The sequence below is a fragment of the Bos indicus x Bos taurus genome, chromosome 13 (genome assembly GCF_003369695.1).
Source record: "Bos indicus x Bos taurus breed Angus x Brahman F1 hybrid chromosome 13, Bos_hybrid_MaternalHap_v2.0, whole genome shotgun sequence".
NCBI classification, from domain to species: domain Eukaryota; kingdom Metazoa; phylum Chordata; class Mammalia; order Artiodactyla; family Bovidae; genus Bos; species Bos indicus x Bos taurus.
The window spans coordinates 26,841,312-26,864,206 of NC_040088.1; the positions used below are offsets into that span (position 1 = coordinate 26,841,312).

The following is a 22,895-nucleotide window of genomic DNA, read 5'->3' on the forward strand; positions in this document are numbered from 1 at the left end:
ATTCCAGACCCCTCTCTCCTTGGGGATCCCTAGACTTCTTATCAACCTGCCTAGGAAATGACTCTCATCCTCTTTGGACAAACAGCCTAAAATTGTCAAGGATGGGAAATACGATAAGCATACTTAAAAGATCATTTCGGCAAATGTAACCGTTTTCAAGTCTCTCTGCCTCACGCAGACGAGATGATGCAAGTTAATTCTAAGCTGTGCACCAGAGGAGAAGTAATACACTTGTACATCCAGGATGTGAAATTTGAGGCATCTCTGGGTGAAGAAACACACTATCTCAGGCCTCTTTTCCAGCTCTCCAGCCACTCCTATGTGACTGTCGGCTGTGCCCTTATGTGTCATCCTAGGAAAATGAGCCTAGAGCTTTCTGGTTGAAAGGGCCTTAAAGGTACCTTGCCTCACACCCTTGCTCACAGAAGGGGAAACTGAGGCCAGAGAGGAGACAAAACCTTTAGGTATTCTTTGTTCATGGCCTGGGTCGCCTGGAAATACACCTGTTTTAGAAATGGGATGAATTTTTCATGCTGTCCCAGGACTGCAATTTTCTCCTCGTTAAAACTACACACCTGGTTGTGTTAGTTGCTCAGTCGTGTCCGAGTCTTTGTGATCTCATGGATTGTAGCCGGCCAGGCTCCTCTGTCCATTGACAGAGGCAAGAATACTGGAATGGGTAGCCAATCCCTTCTCCAGGGGATCTTCCTGACATAGGGAATGAGCCCAGGTCTCCCACTCTGCAGACAGATTATTTACCATCTGAGCCACCAGGGAAGCCTCACACACCTGGTTAGGCCCTTCATTTAAAATTAGCTACATGAATCAAGAAACAGTTCTCTGAATAAATCAATATTTGATATTTTGGAATGGAAGGAGTTAAAAAAAAAAAAACTTTGCCTTTAGGAAAAAAGACAGAAATAGAGTCTGTGGCAGGAAACAAATATTATGGTTACATTTGACGTTAACAGAACCAGATGATGCAATAACATCCCCCACCCACCAGGAGGGTGGCCAACCACAGAAGTGAAGATCTGAAGGATATTTCTTCATGCTCTATGACACTGTTATCTAATACACAGTCCTTTATGCTGTGACAAGCTCTTGGCTAAGGATAGATTGTTACAGGTTGGGGCAGGGACACGACCACAATGAAGGATGTTTGGCAGGATCTAGGTGGGCTGGTGATGGCTCACCCTGTCCCCAGGAGATTTTAGGTATAAATCCTAGAGTGCTACCGTGCTATGCTGTGCTAAGTCACTTCAGTTGTGTCCGACTCCTTTTGACCCTATGGGCTTTCGCCGCCAGGCTCCTCTGCCCATGGGACTCTCCAGGCAAGAATACTGGAGTGGGTTGCCATGCCCTCCTCCAGGGGATCTTCCTGATCCAGGGATCAAACCTGCATCTCTTATGTCTTCTGCATTGGCAGGCAGGTTCTTTACAACCTGGGAAGCCTCATAAATCCTAGAGTAGCAGTTATCAAGCCTCTTACTCTCAGGATGCCTTTCCACTTGTAAACTTTAGGCAGAACCCAAAGAGTTGTTGTTTATGTGATGCTCTCCATATTAGAAATTAAGACTGAATTTTTTTTTTTTTGGCTACATTATTCAGCTTGTGGGATTCTAGTTCCCTGACCAGGGATCAAACCCAGGCCTCCTGCAATAGAAGCACAGAGTCCTAATCACTGGACCACCAGGGAATTTCCAAGACTGGGAAATTTTAAATGTACTTCTCAATTCATTAAAGATACTGATTAAAATAGACAACTAACAAGGACCTACTGCATAGCACAGGGAAAATATTCAATATCTTATAATAATCTATAAGGGAAGAGAATGTAAAAAAGAATATGTATATATATGTATGTATATGTATGACTAAGTCATTTTACTGTACACCTGAAACTGATACATTGTAAATCAATTATATTTCAAAAAATTTTTTAATAAAAATAAATTTTTAAAAAGGAGTTTGGAATTAGCAGATAGAAGCTACTATATATAAAATATTAACAGATAAACAAAGACTTACTGTCTAGCATAGGGAACTATATTCAACATCCTAATAAACCATAATGGAAAAGAATATGAAAAAGAATATGAAGATACATATATAACTGAATCACTTTGCTATACAGCAAAAACACAAATTTGTAAAGAGATAATGATAAATCCATCACAAATTAATATAAATCAAGCATCTGTGAAAAATTAATGTATTTTCCACATTTTCATTTAGTGTGAAGAATGGCACAATTTCATATTTTTGCAAATCTCTTGGCTGTCTGGCTTAAAAGCAGACACCTGGACTCCCCTCTCTGATTCTGAACTCAGTCTGTTCTAAATGCTGTTTGCTTCAAGTATATGAAGCAATTCTTGCTTCACATAGGTATGTATATGGAAAGGGAGGAATATTTTTATAGCCTGGAACTGTGGGTACTCTTTTGATGTCATGCCAGAATTTGACAAGTAGTCCGTTTTTAACAGTCACTTGCCATGTGGAGCCTGAAAGCATACTAATGACTTTCGTTACTCTGTTTGATTAAAACCATTGGAGTCTCTTGAATTTTGAATAACTCTCACCTGTGTGTGATTTTGGACTGTGATATCTTAATCAGTAAGAAACTCTTTGCTCACTGAGCTATGCAGTTCTTCCACATGTTGACATATTTCATTCTAAAAAATCAAAAAGTCACATTCATTAATCTGTCCACCAATATCAGCAGAAAAATCTTTATGTGTTGGGAAGCTGTCAAGCTCAAGTTTTCCAAAGTTCTAATTTTTTGCTTGAAAGCTTAAAATTTATCATCGGCAACATGACACCGTCCCATTGTTTTTCTTGAAGTGATGGGCTGACTTTGTTCATTATCAAAGATGTGTCGATCAAGTAATCATTCCTGAACAGCCATGGTTGATCAGTCATTCTTTCGGGGAAAATGCTGCTTCATTAAAAAAAAAAAAAAATGTGGCCTATTTAGCTGTCAACTCTGACAATCACACACGTGCTTTTCTCTGAGACAAATCTTCTACACTGATGGGCAGCGCTGGGTTCATACCTCCATCTAGACACACAGAGTGTCTAAAGGATACACACACAGGAGTGGCATGGGGTATAATTAATAGTTGAAATTCACCTCATTTCAACAACGAGGTGAATTTATCAATTATATCATTCTTAAATGAGACTGGCCCTTTTCCCTCTTCCTTCATTTCTCCTTCCTCCTTCTCTCCTTCCTTTCCTTCCACCTCCCCTTCTTCCTCCCTCCTTTCCTCTTTCCTACCTCTACGTGGTGAGGAAGCATGCGAGACTATCAGAGGAGTTTGTGTCATGGGTCTCCAATGGTCCTAAGGCACCAGCATTTTTATCACCAATATTTGTTACCATTAGTGCAAATGTCACACAGAGAAATAGACAAGCAGTGTCTTTGATTATTATAAACGTGTTTGGCCTTGTGGAGTCTCTGATAAGGTCAGGGACCCCGGTGAAACAAACTGAAAACTGTCCTCCAGAGAAATTTTCTACATGTGTATTCTGTATACAGCATCACCATGTGTGTGTGATAACAAACAACTGGAAGTAACCTAAGTGGCCATCACTAGAAGAATGACAAATTGTCTTCTTTCATATAGTTAAAAGTTATATGGTAGTGAAAATGAATGAGGTAGAAATATGAGTGTCAGTGTACACACACACACACACATGCACACATATACACAGACATACAGGCGCACGTGTTTTGTGTTGGTTTGACATGCATTGCATAACTTGTCTCTTTCAAGTTCCACACTCTTACTGTTCATGTGTGGAGATTTTTCCAGAGGGGGAGTGTTGTTAAAAAAATGATAAATAATTATCAAGGCTTCCCAGATGGGAAGGAACCTGCCTGTCAACATGGGAGACATAAGAGACAGGGGTTCGACCTCTGGGTTGGGAAGATCCCCTGGAGGAGGGCATGGCAACTCACTCCAGTATTCTTGCCCAGAGAATCCATGGACAGAGGAGCCTGGTGGACTACATTCTATAGGGTAACAAAGAGTTGGACACCACTGACGCAACTTAGCATAGCATATCATAATTATCGATGCAAATCATTATGTAACTGTAAGGTACCAAATTCCTTAGTTTTATTATCTTATGATAAAGTCTAAAAATAAGGGATAAGTCTACAAATAAGGGAGAAATAAAAAACCTAAAAAAAGTCCCACTACCAATTAACATTTGGTGTCATTTTACTTGTGCCCATATAAATACACTTGGCTCACCCTGAACAGACAGTTTGACTTCCCACTTATTAAGTTATGCTCACATAACAGTAACAGGTAGGGCTTTAAATGTCCCTACCATTGGTAACAGTAGATCAGAATTTTCTGGTTACCTCTTTTACAGTCACAGAAGGGAAATGGCAATTTTGAATTGAGATGTCAAGAGCAAGAAATTAGTTATCAAAACCGAATGCAGTTCCTCTTTTTCTCTGCTCTAATTCTAGAAGATTGACTTCGGGCAGGGCCTACCTGGTTCTGCTAAGTACACTCCCTGCTAATTAATGTCATTTTTATTTTTAAGGTCAGCACTGTCAACAGTACCCGACAAGAAAACGATGATCTTACTAATCAAACAAAGGTAGGGTTTGAAATTCAGTTTTTCAATAAACCCAGTGAGATTGTACTTTACTTAGAGGCTGCCTTGCAATTTTGAGTTTTTTAGTGCCCTGTCAGTATTCAGTTGCCACAAAATAGATTAGTACCTAGATGTGGGCTTTTAGAATCTTGAAGGACTGTGGAGACTTGCAGAGGATGCCTTTATGTCTAATTAAATGAGGAGCAGTCTGTGAAAGTCAGAAGTTGAGTATACGGTCCTGGCCCAGGGGGTTGCCCACACTCTTTTCCACTTTGGGGAGCTAGAGGAGGCAGTCTTGCTGTCTTCCAGCGTGTGGCTGCAGGCCAGTGCAGGGGACACTGTCGCCACCACCACTTCGAGGTTTCGCCACATCATCATCCACCTTGGGATGATTTCCTTCCTGTAGTTCCTATGATCAACTCACTGTCTAATTCAGTAATTTTTTAGGAGCACATCTTCTGAATAAAAATGAATGTGGCTAGATACCAGCTATACTTATATTGGGTTGGTCCAAAAGTTCGTTCAGGTTTTTCCATTAACATCTTATAGACCTGAGCGAACTTTTTGGCCAACCAAAATAATAACTATATGCTAAGAGTAAAACTGGAAAAAGTCGGTTTTCATTCCAATCCTAAAGAAGGGCAATGCCAAAGAGTGTTCAAACTACTGCACAATTGCACTCACTTCATATGCTGGCAAAGTAACGCTCAAAATCCTCCAAGCCAGACTTCAATAATACGTGAACCGAGACCTTCCAGATGTTCAAGATGGATTTAGAAAAGGCAGAGGAACCAGAGATCAAATTACAAAAAGCAAGAGAATTCCAGAAAGACATCTAGTTCTGCTTCACTGACTACACTAAAGCCTTTGACTGTGTGGATCACAACAAACTGTGGAAAATTCTGAAAGAGATGGGAATACCAGACCACCTTACCTGCCTTCTGAGAAACCTGTATGCAGGTCAAGAAGCAACAGTTAGAACCAGACATGGAACAACAGACTGGTTCCAAATTGGGAAAGGAGTACATTAAGGCTGTATATTGTCACCCTGCTTATTTAACTTATATGCAGAGTGCATCATGCGAAATGCCTGGCTGGATGAAGCACAAGCTGGAATCAAGATTTCTGGGAGAAATATCAATAATTTAAGATATGCAGATGACACTGCCCTGATGGCAGAAAGTGAAGAGGAACTAAAGAGCCTCTTATGAGAGTGAAAGAGGATAGTGAAAAAGCTGGCTTAAAACTCAACATTCAAAAAATGAAGATCATGGCATCCGGCCACATCACTTCATGGCAAAAAGATGGGGAAACAATAGAAACAGTGACAGACTTTATTTTCTTGGGTTCCAAAATCACTGCAGACAGTGACTGCAACCATGAAATTAAAAGACGCTTGCTCCTTAGAAGAAAATCTATGACAAACCTAGACAGCATATTAAAAAGCAGAGATATTACTTTGCTGACAAAGATCTGTATAGTCAAAACTAAGGTTTTGCCAGTAGTCATGTTATGGATTATGAAAGCTGTACCATAAAGAAGGCTGAATGTTGAGGAATTAATGCTTTTGAATTGTGGTGCTGGAGAGTCCCTTGAACTGCAAGGAGATCAAACCAGTCAATCCTAAAGGAAATCAATCCTGAATATTCATTAGAAGGACTGATGCTGAAGCTGAAGCTCCAATAGTTAGGCCACCTGAGGCAAAGAGCTGACTCATTGGAAAAGACCCTGATGCTGGGAAAGATGGAAGGCAGGAGGAGAAGGGGACAACACAGGATGAGATGGTTGGATCGTATTGCTGACTCAATGGACACGAGTTTGGGCAGGCTCTGAGAGATGATGGGGGACAGGGAAGCCTGGTGTGCTGCAGTCCATGGGGTCGTGAGGAGTCAGACACAACTGAGCAACTGAAGAACAACAGTAAAATATATGTAAAACAAATAAAACCCCATTGTTCAATTCTATCTATATTCCTTTGCCCAACAAATCTCTGACCCTCATGTTTGGGTCTGTCTCAGTCTCTGTCATGAGGGAGATGAGTAGACAGAGAGGCATTGAAGACCCCACAGCACTGAATGGAGGCTTTCTCAACCAAGGATTTCAGAAACTTGGAGAGAAGAATGTGTGTTAGTCACTCTTGCAACCCCATGACCTGTTGCCTGCCAGGCTCTTCTGTCCATGGGATTCTCCAGGCAAGAATACTGGAGTGGGTTGCTATTCCCTTCTCCAGGGGATCTTCTCCACCCAGGGGTCTAAGCTAGATCTCCTGCACTGCAGATTCTTTACTGTCTGAGCCACAAGGGAAACCCAGAGAGAGGAATAGAGAGGGGGTAATTTTCTTATTGATCCCACAACTCTGTGCATGTCGACTTTAGGTGTCAGCACACACTAGACAATGATCTTTAGCATTGTCCCCATAGCCCCTTAAACATGTCAGGAGCCACATATAAATGTGAAATCCCTGGGCGTCACGTGGCCCACAGTTTAGTACTGACTGTAGTTGTAAAGAGAATGGGCGCTTGGGATTTTTAGGCGTTGGAGACTGTTGTGAGGATGAGAAAGGGAAGGCATGTCAATCACTGTGCCCCCCGCCCCAGCCCCTCACCAACATCCTCCCCCTCATCACAGTCTCTGTGATCCCCAGGGAGACAGCCGGCTTCTACGGCGATCCAAGAGAAGATGGGTTATTACCACGTTGGAGCTGGAAGAGGAAGACCCGGGACCCTTCCCGAAATTTGTGGGTGAGGTAAGGCAGCTGCTCTCGGGAAAGGCCCATCACCCTGTCCAATTCAGCACGTCCCTGTTGGCAGGAGGCTAAGACGCCAGGCAGAGCAGTGGTAGGAGGCATGGGTGTCATGGGAGGGGAGGACCCCTATGAGAGTCTTCCAGTAAGGATGGACATTTATGCTGTTTCCAATTCTTCACTATTACAAACCAAACTGCTGCTGTATTCCTTGTTCCTGCATCTTCCCCTACCTGTTTATTTCTTTAGGACAAATTCTCAAAACTATAATTTAAAACTGCCTTTAAATATTAGCCTAGATATTTGATAGGTATAGTAGTTTACTCCCACCCTGTTTGTTTCCCCTCTCCTTTTTTTCCCTTCCAGCTGTTCAATAATATGTCCGCTAACATGGAAATAATATATTTAATCAGAGGACCTGGTGTGGATGAATATCCAGAGATTGGTTTGTTTTCTATAGAAGATAATGTGAATGGGAAAATATATGTTCACCGCCCTGTTGATCGAGAGAAAACACCGTCTTTTAAGGTACCTAAAATGTGATGCATTCTAAACTTGGGCTTCTCTGGTGGCTTAGATGGGAAATAATTTGCCTGCAATGCAAGAGACCCCGGTTTGATCCCTGGGTCAGAAAGATCCTCTGGAGAAGGAAATGGCAACCCACTCCAGTATTCTTGCCTGGAGAATCCCGTAAACAGAGGAGACTGGTAGACTATAGTCCATAGGGTCACAAGGAGTCCAACATGACTGAGTGACTAAGCACATAAGCTAGAATTTACTGTGAAGATTGTGTAGGAGTATTGTATTTGGCAAGCAATCTGTAAGCTGGCTGTGTGCCAGGCTCTGGGAGTTTGACATCTTATAAACTGTGACATGCTTTAGTAATGTGCCTGGGACCTAGAGATTAATTTTGTAATCTCTTCAAGTTCTGGACTTTGGCTTTGTCATAATTTATGTAATCTGTGAATCGATGCAGGTTTATCCTGATATGATCAGGATATTTAAACATATAAAATGTTTATAAAATGGGCTGATTTAGTTTTTGGTGAGTCACAGATGAAATCTATGGAGAGAGGCTACAAATGGACTCCACGGATTGCGTAGTTACCTGATGAAGGAGGAATTACAGCCCTGGCTATGGTTTGTTCCTATGAGTCTATGTATTCTTTATGATTTATCACCCCAGTAATATGGTCTGGGCTTCCCAGGTGGTAAAGGATCTACCTGCCAATGCACAGGTCTCAGGAGACGTGGGTTTGATCCCTAAATTGGGAAGATCCCCTGGAGGAGGAAATGGCAACCCACTCCAGTATTCTTGCCTGGGAAATTCCATGGACAGAGTAGCCTGGCAGGCTATCTATGGGGTCACAAAGAGTCGGACATGACAGAGCAACTGCGCACATACCATGGTCTGCCATGAGGCTGAAATTCAAGTTCAAAACTGCAAAGGAAACTTGAAATAAAAATGCCCACAACAACATGGTAGTATCTTGTGCTACCAGCCAAAGCTTACAGGGCTTCTTAGAAGTCTGCAGCCTGTGTTCTGGTTTGAATTCTGCTGGAACCTGGGCTCTGTTCTCGGGCCTGCTTGCCTAAGCATTTCCTCCTTCAAGGGGGGAGATGTTTTTAATATTGGCAAGGAGTAATTTGTGAAGCTTTTCTCCACTGACTTAGAAAATTCATACACATGATAAGCTACATACCCTTAACACATTAGTGGTCTTGGACTCTGTAATTTTTAAATAGGCAGAAATTCTCCGAAACTTCAAAAGGACATGCAAAGATGACAGTCTAGGTCTTCTCTCTCCATATAATCCCTCAAACCCCTCCATAAAGTGTGCAGTTTTTTAAAAAAAGAAGGAATATAGAGACTTCTGTGATGGTCCAGTGGTTTAGAATTCATCTACCAATGCAGGAAGCCCAGGTTCAATCCCTGGTCCAGGAAGATCCCACATGCCACAGGGCAACTAAGCCTGCGCACCACGAATACAGAGCCCCTGCTATAGAGTATGGGAGCTGGAACTACTGAAGCCTCTGAGCCTAGGGCCTGTGCTCTGCAACAAGAGAAGCCTCCACAATGAGGAACCCACATACCACAACTAGAGAAAGCCTGTATGCAGCAGTGAAGACCCAGCCCAGCCAAAAATAAAATAGATAGATAAATAACTAAAATAAGATGGAATATAAAGTCATAAGGGGGACCTTGGGACAGCACTTCTCTATCTTTACTGAGCAAACAGGTCACCTAGGAATCTGGCTAAAATGCAGGTTCTAATCAGTAGGTGGAGCAGCCCTGAGCTCCTGCATCTCTCACAAGCTTCCAGGAGATGCTGCTGCTGCTCCCCAGGCCTCTGCAGGTTGACGGTGGAGGAGCTAGGACACAACAGTTAACAGGCACAAGCTGTGCAAGGATGGAACAAAACACGTAGTGCTTGGGGCGGTTTTATTTTGGTTATTGTTGTTTGATTGCTTTTAACATCTTTAATAATGTACTAAGGCTGGCATTTGGGATCCCCAGGTAGCAAAGGATACTGAGTCAATCCCTGGGTCAGGGAGGAGGGAATGGCAACCCACTCCAGTATTCTTGCCTGGGAAATCCCATGCACAGAGGAGCCTGGTGGGCTAAAGTCCATGGGGTTGCTAAGAGTTGGATATGACTGAGCATCTGAGCACCATGCTGAATTGGGTTAGGTCTTAGTCTAGTAACCAGCATCCTTGTAAGGGGAGGGAGATTTGGACACAGAGAGAAAGAAGAGGAGGCCATGGGAAGCTGGAGACAGAAACTGGAGTGATGTGTCTATAGGCCAGGAAACACCAAGGATCGCTGACTCCGTGGGAAGTAAGAAGAGGGGCCTGGAGTGGGCCATTCTGCAGAGCCCCAGGAAGGAACCCACCCTATAGACACCCCAGTTTTGGTGCTGGCCTCCAGAAGCACAGGAGAATACATTTTCGTTGTAGGCACCCAGCTTGATGCAAAAATCATAGGGGACTAACCCAGGGGTTTAGCTACTAGTTAGCAAGATGTGAGACAGGCTGCTGAGGATTATCAGCCCTGAAGGTGGGACAAGCAGAGTGTCATAGGCACACTACCCAAACCGAGTGCTCTAGCTTAACTACCGGCTTCTCTAAGAATGCTTACTACTGCTTTTTGACTGTCCTTAAGGACAGGATGTTATTAAAAATTCAGTAAGTCTAATGTATTGGCAAGAAGACAGCTCTAGCAGCACCGCTTTACTCTTGCAGATAGTAAAGGAGACACTGCTGCTGCTGCTGCTGCGTGACTTCAGTGTCCGACTCTGTGCGACCCCATAGACGGCAGCCCACCAGGCTCCCCTGTCCCTGGGATTCTCCAGGCAAGAACACTGGAGTGGGTTGCCATTTCCTTCTCCAGTGCATGAAAGTGAAAAGTGAAAGTGAAGTTGCTCAGTCGTGTCCGACTCTTAGTGACCCCATGGACTGCAGCCCACCTGGCTCCTCTGTCCATGGAATTTCCCATGGGCAAGAGTACTGGAGTGGGGTGTCATTGCCTTTCCCAAAGGAGACACTCCTGCTGCTGCTGCTGCTAAGTCGCTTCAGTCGTGTCCGACTCTGTGCGACCCCATAGACGGCAACCCACCAGGCTCCGCCGTCCCTGGGATTCTCCAGGCAAGGAGACACTAAAGCTGGCTAAAACTTGTGTTCTGAAGGTGACAGGGTGGCTGGAGGAGCTAATTTCTGGTTAATCCCATAAAAAACCTGCAAGAAAGCAGTAGCAGGGGCTTCCCTGGTGGCTCAGTGGTAAAGAATCTGCCTGCCAATGCAGGAGACCTGGGTTTGATCCCTGGTCTGGGAAGACTCCACATGCTCCAGAGCAATTAAGCCTGTGCACCTCAAATACTGAGCTTGCGCTCTAAAGATCTGCAACATAGAAGCCACTGCAATGAGAGGCCAGTGTGCACCGCAACTAGAGAGTAGCCCTCCTCACTGAAACCGAGCTAAAGCCTGCGCAGCAATAAAGACCAAGAACAACCAAAAATAAATAAGTAAATAAAAATTTTTAAAAAAGAAAGCAGCAGCACGAACTGAGAATTGCTGGAAGATTTAAGACTGAGAGAAGGAAAGTCTTTTTTCTGTGTAGAGATCTTTTCTATTTATATCAAAATATGCTCAATTTCATAGGGTACAAGTACACTCAAGAAAGTCACCTTTTTACATTCCTCATAATAATTATTTGTGGCTGTTTATCCCAATGTAGTTATCTTCACCTACTTCTAAGCTATCCATAGATGTGTTTGTATTGTGTGTTTGGCATTTAAGATGTTTCTTTCTATATGCTTGTGTCTAGAATAAAGGATCTTGTACATGTAATTTCATGTAGCTATCACATCAATGCCCTGTGGTGTGTTTACCCAAGGATATAAATCTGAAGGCTGTAACAAAAGTCTGAAAACCCTTTAAAAGTGCGGAGAATATCCATGACATTTCCTTTCCCCATTGTGATTCTGAGTTCCTAGGAATTCCTAGCATCTTGGCAAAAACAAATAGCACTTATGCCTCTCAGGCATCTTTCAGAACTAAAGGTCTCAGATGTAGCTTTAGGATAATAAATGTAACATAGAATAATAAACATAAAACAAACATGTGGCTCTTGTTTTTAAGTGGGAGGATTATAGTTGGCACAGACTTAGAGCCAGAAGTCAGGGTGATTAAGGAGCAGAGCTTTGCCAGCATCGTCATAAATTATGGAGGAGCATGTGGAAACAGTGCTGCAGAAAGCCAGTTAGCTTGCACAGAAATTTAAAAATGTATGTTGGAGTCCCCAAAGCGGACAAGTTCAGGACTAGCAGCCTCGCAGCATCCTTTGTCTCATAGAGGGAGAGGAGAGAGCTGAATGAGAGTGGACATGGGGCCCAGGACAGCATCTTACGATGCTGAGCAGGACCACCACGGTGGCTGCTGATCAGCGAGCAGCCAGTCTGCTGGGAAAAAGGCCTGAGGAGGTACAAACAGCGAAGCAGATCAGGCCATGTGGGCTATGAGGAAAAGTGGAGGGTGGGGCAGATGGCTGCCTGAAGCTCTCAGGGTCCTAAGACGGCTATCTGGTGAAGCAGCCTACTCTGGACTCTGAGGCCGTAGAGGGAAGAGATGAAGTACCAGCTGGTGGCACCATCAAGTCGACCCCACACCTAACTGCACTTGAATCTGGGCTGCTTTGCCTCCAGGCTCTGAGCCTGACAGTCATGGACCCTCTCAAATAATTCAGAGCAGGTGGATTTCCCTGGTGGTCCAATGGCTAAGATGCAGTGCTCCCAGTGCAGAGGGCCTGGGTTCAATCCCGGGTCAGGGAACTAGAGCCCACATGCTGCAACTAAGGGTTCATAAAGGTCTCCCCTGCCACAAAAGGACCTGAGATTGTGTGTGCCCCAACTAAGACTCACTGCAGCCAAATAAATGAATATATTTTTAAAATGTTGCAGAGGAGGAATACAAGGGAGCCTCCCTCCAGGACTTATGAAAGAAGAAAGGAGCTGACTTATGTAAGGGCTCAGCCAGGCCCCGGGCAAGTCCACCCTCCCTGGGCCTCACTGGAGCTTCTTCTCTGGCCATAAACCCCATACTTATCGTCCCTGAGCAGGGCTCTGCATCTGGTCACCAGAGGCCCCTTGAGAGGAGAAACCAGCATTCCCACTGTAAAGGATCATCTGCTTGAGAGCTCCTTGGTGCTCCTTCTGACTCTCTGTGGACTCCCCAAAAGCTTTTCACTCTTCAACAAATAAAATCACCATTTTTCCTAAAGCAATGAGAGATTCAGTAGCAAGTCAGAGTAGACCTACTTTATATACATATACATATATATATATATACACATACATATATATATGTATATATATATGATTGCGTATGCCTTATTTTGCAAGCAGGGGCCCTTTTTTAAAATTAATAGATGTTATTTCTTAGAACCACTTTAGGGTTACAGAAAAATAGATAGAAAGTACAGAATTGCTATGGGCTTCCCCAGTGACTCAGTGGTAAAGAATCTACCTCCCAGAGATGCGAGTTTGACCCCTAGGTCAGGAAGATCCCCTGGAGGAGGCTATGGCAACCCACTTCAGTATTCTTGCCTGGAGAATGCCATGGACAAAGGACCCTGGCGGGCTACAGTCCATGGGGTCGCAGAGAGTCAGACATGACTAAAGGGACATAGCACGCATGCATGCACAGAGTTCCTATATACCTCCTCACTTTCCCACTCATCCCATAGTTTCCTCTATTATTAATATTTTGCATTACTATAGGACATTTGTTACAATCGATGAACCAATGTCATACATAATCATTAACTGAAGCCCATCTTTTACGCGTGGATTCACTCTTTGTGCTGTACGTTCTCTGGGTTTTGGGAATGTATAGTGCCATGTACCCGCCCTTCTGCCATCATGGCTTCACTGCCCTAAGTTTCCCCTGTGCTCCATCTATTCATTCCTTCCCCTCCTCGGAGCCCTTGGCAACTGCTGATCCTGTTACTGTCTGCATAGTTTTGCCTTTTCCAGAATATCATAGGGTTGGAATGGTGCAGTCTGTCACCTGCTCAAGATTGTCTTCTTTCTCTTGGCAATATGCACTGAAGCTTCCTCCATGTCTTTTCATTGCTGAAAAATATTCCATTGTGGAATACTGTGGATGTACCGGTCTTTGTTTATCCGTTCACCTGCAGAAGGCCATCTTGATTTCTTCCAAATTTTGATGATTATGAATAAAACTGAACATCCATGTTCAGGATGTAACATGATTGTTGGATGGTGTGGTAAGAGTATGTTTAGTTTTGAAAGAAATTGCCAAACTGTTCTTCCAAAGTAGCTACACCGTTTGCATTCCCACAAGTAGTGAATGATTCTTTCCTGTTGCTTATCTTACTTTTTAGGTGTAAAGCTAATAAAGGCTTCTTATGGAATTTAAAACTCTATAAGAATTTATTTACTTATTTATGTTAATGGTATAGTCATTAAAAACCTCTCCTCACTCCCAAATTTCTTCTCTGATCTGATTCCACAGAGGTGACCTCCTTGCATCTATGTCCTTGCAAGCATTTGTACTGTCTATTGTCAACATACATAGGCTAGAAATTTATTAAATTTTATGAAAATTAAGGATTCCATTTAAACATTTTGACCTCGTGCAAGAACAGTAATTTCTCTGCATGAACAGTCTCTAAATCTTCCTGACACGACAGATGCATTTGTGATACTGGAGAACTGCTCACTCTTCAGGGAGCAGGGTCATTGCTGGAGCCCTCTGATGTGGTCTCTGAGACACTTTCTGTTTCTTCTGCCCTAAAGATAAGTGACTAAGACAGTGGTGCGTCGTCCCTTAAATCCTTGCCTTCAAGTTCAGTTCAGTTCAGTTGCTCAGTCGTGTCTGATTCTTTGAGACCCCATGAACTGCAGCACACCAGGCCTCCCTGTCCATCACCAACTCCCAGAGTCCATCCAAACCCATGTTCATTGAGTCGGTGATGCCATCCAACCATCTCATCCTCTGTCGTCCCCTTCTCCTCCTGCCCTCAATCTTTCCCAACATCAGAGTCTTTTCAAATGAATCAGCTCTTCGCATCAGGTGGCCAAAGTATTGGAGTTTCAGCTTCAACATCAGTCCTACCAATGAACACCCAGGACTGATCTCCTTTAGGATGGACTGGTTGGATCTCTTTGCATTCCAAGGGACTCTCAAGAGTCTTCTCCAACACCACAGTTCAAAAGCATCAATTCTTCAGCACTCAGCTTTCTTTATAGTCCAAATCTCACATCCATACATGACCACTGGAAAAACCATAGCCTTGACTAGACGGACCTTTATTGGCAAAGTAATGTCTCTGCTTTTTAATATGCTGTCTAGGTTGGTCATAACTTTCCTTCCAAGGAGTAAGCATCTTTTAATTTCATGGCTGCAATCACCGTCTGCAGTGATTTTGGAGCCCCCCAAAATAAAGTCAGTCACTGTTTCCACGTTTCCCCATCTATTTGCCATGAAGTGATGGGACCGGATGCCATGATCTTAGTTTTCTGAATGTTGAGCTTTAAGCCAACTTTTTCACTCTTCTCTTTCACTTTTATCAAGAGGCTCTTTAGTTCCTCTTCACTTTCTGCCATAAGGGTGGTGTCATCTGCATATCTGAGGTTATTGATATTTCTCCCGGCAATCTTGATTCCAGCTTGTGTTTCTTCCATTCCAGCGTTTCTCATGATGTACTCTGCATAGAAGTTAAATAAGCAGGGTGATAATATATAGCCTTGATGTACCCCTTTTTCTATTTGGAACCAGTCTGTTGTTGTTGCCTTCAAGAGTTGGCACCAACTGCCTCATTGGTGCTGAGGCAATCTCACGGACCACCCTCCTGAATGAACCATTTGAGGAAGATGCTCTCTAAATGTCCTCAGGAGTGGACTTAAAAACGTTGCTTTTGTTTATATGTTTTTATATTTAATATTTTGTGTGTGCTTACAGCTTCACATGGGGCTTCCCAGGTGGTGCTAGTGGTAAAGAACCTGCTTGCCAATGCAGGAGATGCAAGAGATGTGGGTTTGATCTCTGGTTCAGGAAGATCCCCTGGAGTAGGATATGGCAACCTACTCCAGTATTCTTGCCTGATGAATCCCATGGACAGAGGAGCCTGGTGGGCTACAGCCCATAGGGTCGCAGAGAATCAGACTTGACTGAAGGACTTAGCACGCATGCATGCACAGCTTTACATAATCATTTGCAAAAAATATGGTAACAACAGGGTGTAACTGGCTTTCAAGGAGACAGAAGGACCCAAGGATTCCCACTGGCACCTCAGCTGTCTTTGCACACACGCATGTATGCACGCATGCATGCACACCAATTTTAGCATCTGCTCAGAGCAGAATGATGGGAGGAGCTCTGCGGCGGGGGTCGTGTAAGAACACTTGTCCTCTCAAGATGCTTCCATTCATTTACATCTTCAGCAGTTCCAGAGAATGCCCTTTCCAGCAAGCAATCATTAGTCAGTGCTGGGATGGGTACTGTTATTTTAAAAAAACAGAATCAAGGCTCTTGTGGTTCAGGCTGCCTTTTGTTGGTTTCCACATATAACAGCTGTTTTGTGTAAGTGGGTGATGATGCAGTTCCTGAATCTCTTACAGATGTGATTTGGCTGAGGCAGAATGAGGGACCTGGCCCATGAGCGTTCTGCTTTTGACAGTGATTCTGTTATGGGGCACAAATCAGGGACATAAACAAGACCTTGTGAGATCATGATCCCTCAGATCAATGACGCCTTCGCCATGTTTGTTCCTTTGTCGGTGGCAAATGTGTGGCTTATTTTCTTTCTACCTTTCATTCCATAAATACTTCTCCAACATGATTCACTGTGAGTTGAGTTTTGCAAGACTCCGAAGTCTCCGGGAATGCTACTGAAGCAGAAACTTTTACATCACCACACTGTCAGAAAGACTTCCGGTTACTTCTTCACACCCAAGCCTTTGATGTGAAGAATAAAAGAACCGCATGTTTATTTCACTAAACATTTTGTGTAAGCAGAATATAATTCAGGCAAAAGTGTCTTGGTAACATGCTTTCAACAGGGAATTTGAGACCTAGAAGTTATAGCACAGGCAAATCTCAAAAATCCCTATTGCCAAACACAGAACTGGTTGGGTGTCTGTAAACAATCATTTTGCAAGCTTTTAGTGAGCTGCTGGCTTCTACAGAATCAAAGCGTGAAGAGAAAATCTGAGTTTGATATTTGAATGATGAGAGGAAAATGCATTTCGATTTGTTGTGTTTTAATTACCATTCAGTTCAAAATATTTTCTGATTTCCATTGTGATTTCTTCTTTGATCTGTACGTTATTTAGAAATGCTTTGCTTAACTTCCAAACACTTGGGGTTGTAAATTATCTTTCTTAATGATTTCTAGCTTATTATACTCTACGTGTTTATGTGTGTGTGTGTGTGTGTGTGTGTGTGCGTGTGTGTGTGTGTTTAGTTGCTCACTCATGTTGGACTCTTTGAGACCCTTTGGATAGTAGCCCACCAGGCTCCTCTGTCCATGGGATCTTTCAGGCAGGAATGCTGGAGTGGGCTGCCGTGCCCTCCTCCAGGGGCTCTTCCCAACCCAGGGATTGAAGCCTCATCTCCTATGTCTCCTGCATTGCAGGCAGATTCTTTACCCACTGAGCCATCAAGGAAGCCCGTAGCTGTCCTGGTTTATTTATTTACTGGTTGTGGGGCTTGCGGGGATCTCAGTTCCCTGACCAAAGACTGAACTTGGGCCCACGGCAGTGAAAGCACTAAGTCCTAAGCACTAGAGCTGCAGGGAATCCCTAGTCCTAATTGCTTTTAAATGTTCCCTCTCCCTAAAGCTTAAGTGTTTTCTCTCTGCAACGTTTCACCAGTATTCAATAGTGTGCTTACTTTTCATTACAAGACATATAGTATATAGGAACTGAGGCTCATAACAACTTGCCTATGTTGATACAAGTGGAGAAATTGAGATTTGAACCTACTATTAATAATAATAATGAATGAAGTAGTTTTTCAAGTCAGCTCATTGATCTGTCCTACAAACACTTGTTGAGTGCCCAGTCTATGCTCAGTCCCTGGGGTCGCAGGGTGAATGAGAGCCTGTGACCCCTGCCTTCAGGAACTTTCAGTCTATGGAGGACACCGATGCAGGATACACAGTATTACTGACTGGGATGGGATTCATGCCACCAAATCAATGGTTCTGCAACAGTAATATGGTTTCTCTGCTTCTTAGGTTTATTTTGATGTTGCCAATCGCTTAACAGGACACATCGTAGATAAATCCTTGATTGTCAACATAAGGATCAAGGATGTGAATGATCATGCTCCTGAGTTCCCTGAGAAGGAATTTAACATCAGTGTGAAGGAGGACCACGCTGCAGGTATACAAGGTGGGGCTGAGGGGTCCCTGTCTTCTCTGTGCCGTGAAGGTTTTCCAGCTTCTGTAGTGACAGGGCGCCTCAGTCCTACTTGTCTTCAGGGAGGCCTCTCACTGTTCACATCCCAAAGGTCACAGGCCCTGGATGAGAGCAAAATGCCATGAGGTCTCCACGCTTCATTTTGTATCAGCAGCAAAATGATGTGGAAATTGTCAGTTGGAAGAGCTGATCCGTAAATATCAACCTAAAATAAATGAACGGAGGAAGAAGAAGCAGAGGTGGGTGGTGGGATCCTGCATATCCCTGAGAAATTCTCATCTGTAAACATCTGTAAAATGGCAGCAAGATGGCATCTAAAATTCCTGACCTAGGATTCTGTGAGTCTTGAAACCTGAACCATCCTCATTAAAATGAGCATCTATTTGAATAACAAAAAGCATTATTTATTTTGCAAAAGTCTCTAGCAAATTTGGAAAATTCCAAGAAACAAAAAGACTAAAATAGGAAGCATCTTTAATGCTACCAATTAGAGATAAGTACTGTTAATATTCTCGTTTATATTCTTTCAATATTTTTCTTTGCACCTTACATATGTGTGTGTGTATACACACATGGCATGTTACATTTATATGTGTGTATATATTCACAGATTTATACACATCATTACAAATGTATATTTGTATATCTACATATTTTTTTCATCTTTATCATAGTACAAAATGTATATGTGTTTATATTACATATGTATAAATATATGACCTGAAGAAGGACATGGCCACCCATTCCAGGATTCTTGCCTGGGGAATCTCATGGACAGAAGCCTGGTGAACTATGGTTCAAGGGGTCACAAAGAGTCAAACACAACTGAGTGACTAACACACACACACAAATATATGAGCACATCTTTTCATGTGTGCATATTTAAGAGTTTTCTCTTTAAAAATGCAATTTTACTGTTTATAACCTAACAGTATTCTCCTAGAGCATCTTGTGTGTCATATTTTATTTTATGGATGTGCTTTAAGATTTTTAACCAATCTTCTTTGGTTGCACATTTACATCTCATTGTCACATTTTGTTATTTTTACAAAACATGCTTCAGTGAACATATCTGAGCTAGAAGCGTGTGCCATTCAAGCATTGCCTACTTAGCACAAATTCAGACAGGTAGAATTGCTGCTCCAAACCACACACACAACTTTCGTGTTGCAATTTATCCACAGCCCAGCAGCATATGACAGGGCTTAGTGTACTGTTCATCTCTAGTTACCAAGTGCTTGGACATGTGATAACTTTCCTGGCCATTTCTAGTTCCCTTGTCAGTTGCTCGTTTCTTTTCTTTGTCCACTTCTGTTAGCGTCATTGTCATTTTTCTTCTTGACTTCAACCTCCTCCTTTGACATTAAGAATGTCTATGTCTCTGTCTGCCAACATGTATTCCAAATATATTTTCCTGGTTTATAGTTTTGTTTTTTTTTTGCCACACACTTAAAAATTGATCTATTGATTTTATCCTTTAAGCCTCTGTATTTGCAATCATGATTAGAAAGTCCTTCTTGACCTTATGACGATTTAAATATCCCTCTTCACTTTGTCTAGTATGTCTATAGCTTGACCTTTATATTTACGTACTCAATCCGTTCTGGTGTAAGCCCCAGTGCCATTCAGCAAAGAATCATTCTTCTACTGGTTGGATAGGCTGCTGTTGGCCAATAGTAACAATTTAAAAAATTCTTTCCAGGTCAACCTGTTTTTCAGATGTCAGCAGTGGATCTGGATCAAGAAAATACTCCAAACTCTCAAGTGCTTTACTTCCTTGTTTCTCAAACACCCGTACTGAGAGAGAGTGGTTTCCGGATTGACCGTGTTAGTGGAGAAGTGCGACTGTCAGGATGCTTAGATTATGAGGTTATGTGCACTTTATTGCTTTGGAAAATAAAATGGGTTCTCCCTCTCTGAGCATTTGCATTTGCAGTGGGAAACCCTCTGTGGCTAGACTGGCTACTGAAATTGCTAAAATGGAACATTTCTGTATTAGATTTCCTTTTCCTGCGTTTGAAAGGTTTCACCTACCTTTTCCTCCTTGTGTAGATGGCGCCTCGGTTTACACTACTCATTGAAGCGAGGGATTGTGGCAACCCGCCGCTGTCATCCACAGCCACTGTTCATGTACACGTGCAAGACAGCAACAACCACATGCCCAGGTTCACCCAGGACCACGTAAGTCCCCTCACGAACAGTCTCCATGCCCCAGGCTCTGTTTGCTGAGGGAATTCCTCCATCACCCAAGATACAGGCAATCTCCAAAATAACTTCAGCTTAGAATCAAGAAGTCAACTGCATTGATAGGGAACCAGTTAATAGCAATCATGTGAGCCTACATTTGTTACTATTTTGTGCCAGAACGATGTTCAGAGTATTGACAGGAATCCCTAGGTTTTCACTGATTGTAGCTGCTGCGTTTTCCATCCTGCAAATAAGAAGGCTGAGGCTCGGGGAGGACAGAGGATCCAGGCTCCATCCACTTCAGGGCCTCTCACTTTCCACACTGATGATGTTTTGGAGATGGAGGAAGGGCACAGGGAGGGTGGGGAGGGGCTGCCCAGTGACCTGTAGCATGTTGAACAATAGCATCCTTGACCTCTGCCCACTGGAGGCCAGTAGCATCCCAAGTCGTGACAATCAGAATTGGCTGCCACCATGCCCAATTGTCCCAAGCCTGACCCACAATGTTCGGAGCTCTGAAATAAGATGGGCAGGCAGACTCAGGCCAGGCTTTCCCCAGCTCACCTGGTTTATATATTGGGCTCCATACAAGATTTCACAGGCTGCTAGATCCTCAGGCTTAAAGAAGGTGCTGGCACTCACTGTCCCAATCAGTTTGGGAATACGAAACCACTTAAAATGCAGAAGATTGCTAAGAGAGGAAATAAAAACCAGTCATGATCTGCTTTTAGTTTCTTAATTTTTCACTCTTCCATATGAATTTTTAAGAGGAAAACGTCCATTGTATTTCTGTCTTTCTTCTGACCCCTCTCAGGGAGGTCTTTTCTGATGACCTGGTTAAATTCCCAACCTGAAAAAAAAAAAAAAAAATCCCAACCTAACCCCCCAACATACATACACTCAGTTCTCAGCTCCTTGGGGATGGGATTTTTGCTGTTTTGTTCACAGCATCTAAACCAGAATCTGGTACACAACAGTCTTTGTTGAATAAACAAATGCTACAAACACTTATTTTTTGTAAGTGCCACTTAAGAAAATTAATTGTATAAACAGAAGTTTAAATATTTCCAATGAAAGCACCTCACTTAACAGTATGTAATAACTGAAACATATTTATTATATCTGAGTCTTGTTTCAAAATCCTTCCCCGACTTAGTAAAAAGCTGTACTCTCGAAAGTAGGGCTGGAAAAAATACACATTGTTATTTTGATGTGCTGGAGAAATTATCTTGTCACCAAAAGTATTGAATAAGGAGGTATTTTAAAGATCTATTATGTATTAGAAAGATTATCACCTTAATTAAAATACATAAGAGCACTATTTTAGTAGAGTTAGATTTTTGTAGGCAGCATAAAATAAGGTGTGTACTATTATTCTAGAAGTGGTGCCTTGCATTGGATAGAAGTGCACTTTTAAAGTTATGCAGCTCTTCAGTTATTTGGATATCCAGTCACAGGGACGAGATATTCGTTGTTGACACATTCTCTGCTGTAACAGACTTCCAGATCCTTCGTGGTCAAGTTCAATCATAGGAGAAGCATCCAAGTTGTTGTCTCTCTACGTTTTCTTTCTTCTTCTCTGTTTTCTTTTCTGACTGTGTTTCTTTTTCTCCACGACAATGATGATCATCTCTCTCAGTATAACGTTCAGATTTCAGAAGGCTGGGCCAGCCAGGGTGTGTTACGTCTCGGGGTTCAAGATGGTGATTCACCATCTACAGCAGCGTGGAGAGTGAAGTTCAACATAACGAATGGCAACGAAGAGGGACATTTTCACATTTCAACAGATCCTGAGACCAATGAAGGGATTTTAAATATTATCAAGGTAAATGCGTCTGAGCAGGTGGCTGTAGATACCGAGGCCCTTTCTGTAGGACTCCTGACAATGAAGTAGGTGCCAACAGATGATCTATGTGTTCTGAGCACATGGACTGCTGGGTCACAAGTCACCATGGCTAGTGAGGAACGCAGGGCTGCATGGATCCTCAGCTCTTTGCCTTCATGGCTCCTCCCATCAAAATCATATCAGTATTCAAGATTATTTTTGATATGACCAGTTACTTCAACATTAAATTCTTTGGGTCTGTTTTAGACAAAACTTAGTAGGTTTATGTAGTCCCTAACATGTTTCTTTCTCCTGATGTGATAAAATAATTTACGACATTTTCTCGAACCCCATGAGTTCATTTTTCTTCTGGGTTTAAAAGAAATTGGAACATTTGCACAAACCTTTAAAAATACTGTGGGCTCCTGACACTCTGCCTGCTGTGCCTAGTAGAGAGTTGGCCCTGCAATAAAGTATTATTATCTCATTTAATGATGAGGAAACTAGAGGCTGGGTTGTTTTCACAAAGTCACATGACTGGAGTAGGGGTTCTGACTGGAGCAGTCTGACTCCAGTGCCT

The 22,895-nt window shown here is 42.8% G+C and overlaps 1 protein-coding gene across 2 annotated transcripts in view; it reads left to right on the forward strand.

Moving 5' to 3' along the window:
* Positions 1–22,895, forward strand: part of CDH26 (cadherin 26) — a 47,449-nt gene that overhangs the window by 5,190 nt on the left and 19,364 nt on the right. For both annotated transcript variants that reach the window (XM_027559059.1, XM_027559060.1), the window contains exons 2-8: positions 4,564–4,620; positions 7,262–7,363; positions 7,727–7,888; positions 18,120–18,267; positions 20,006–20,172; positions 20,356–20,484; positions 22,130–22,315. In XM_027559059.1, coding sequence (XP_027414860.1) covers positions 4,564–4,620; positions 7,262–7,363; positions 7,727–7,888; positions 18,120–18,267; positions 20,006–20,172; positions 20,356–20,484; positions 22,130–22,315 — 951 coding nt within the window. The remainder of the gene's footprint in view (positions 1–4,563; positions 4,621–7,261; positions 7,364–7,726; positions 7,889–18,119; positions 18,268–20,005; positions 20,173–20,355; positions 20,485–22,129; positions 22,316–22,895) is intronic.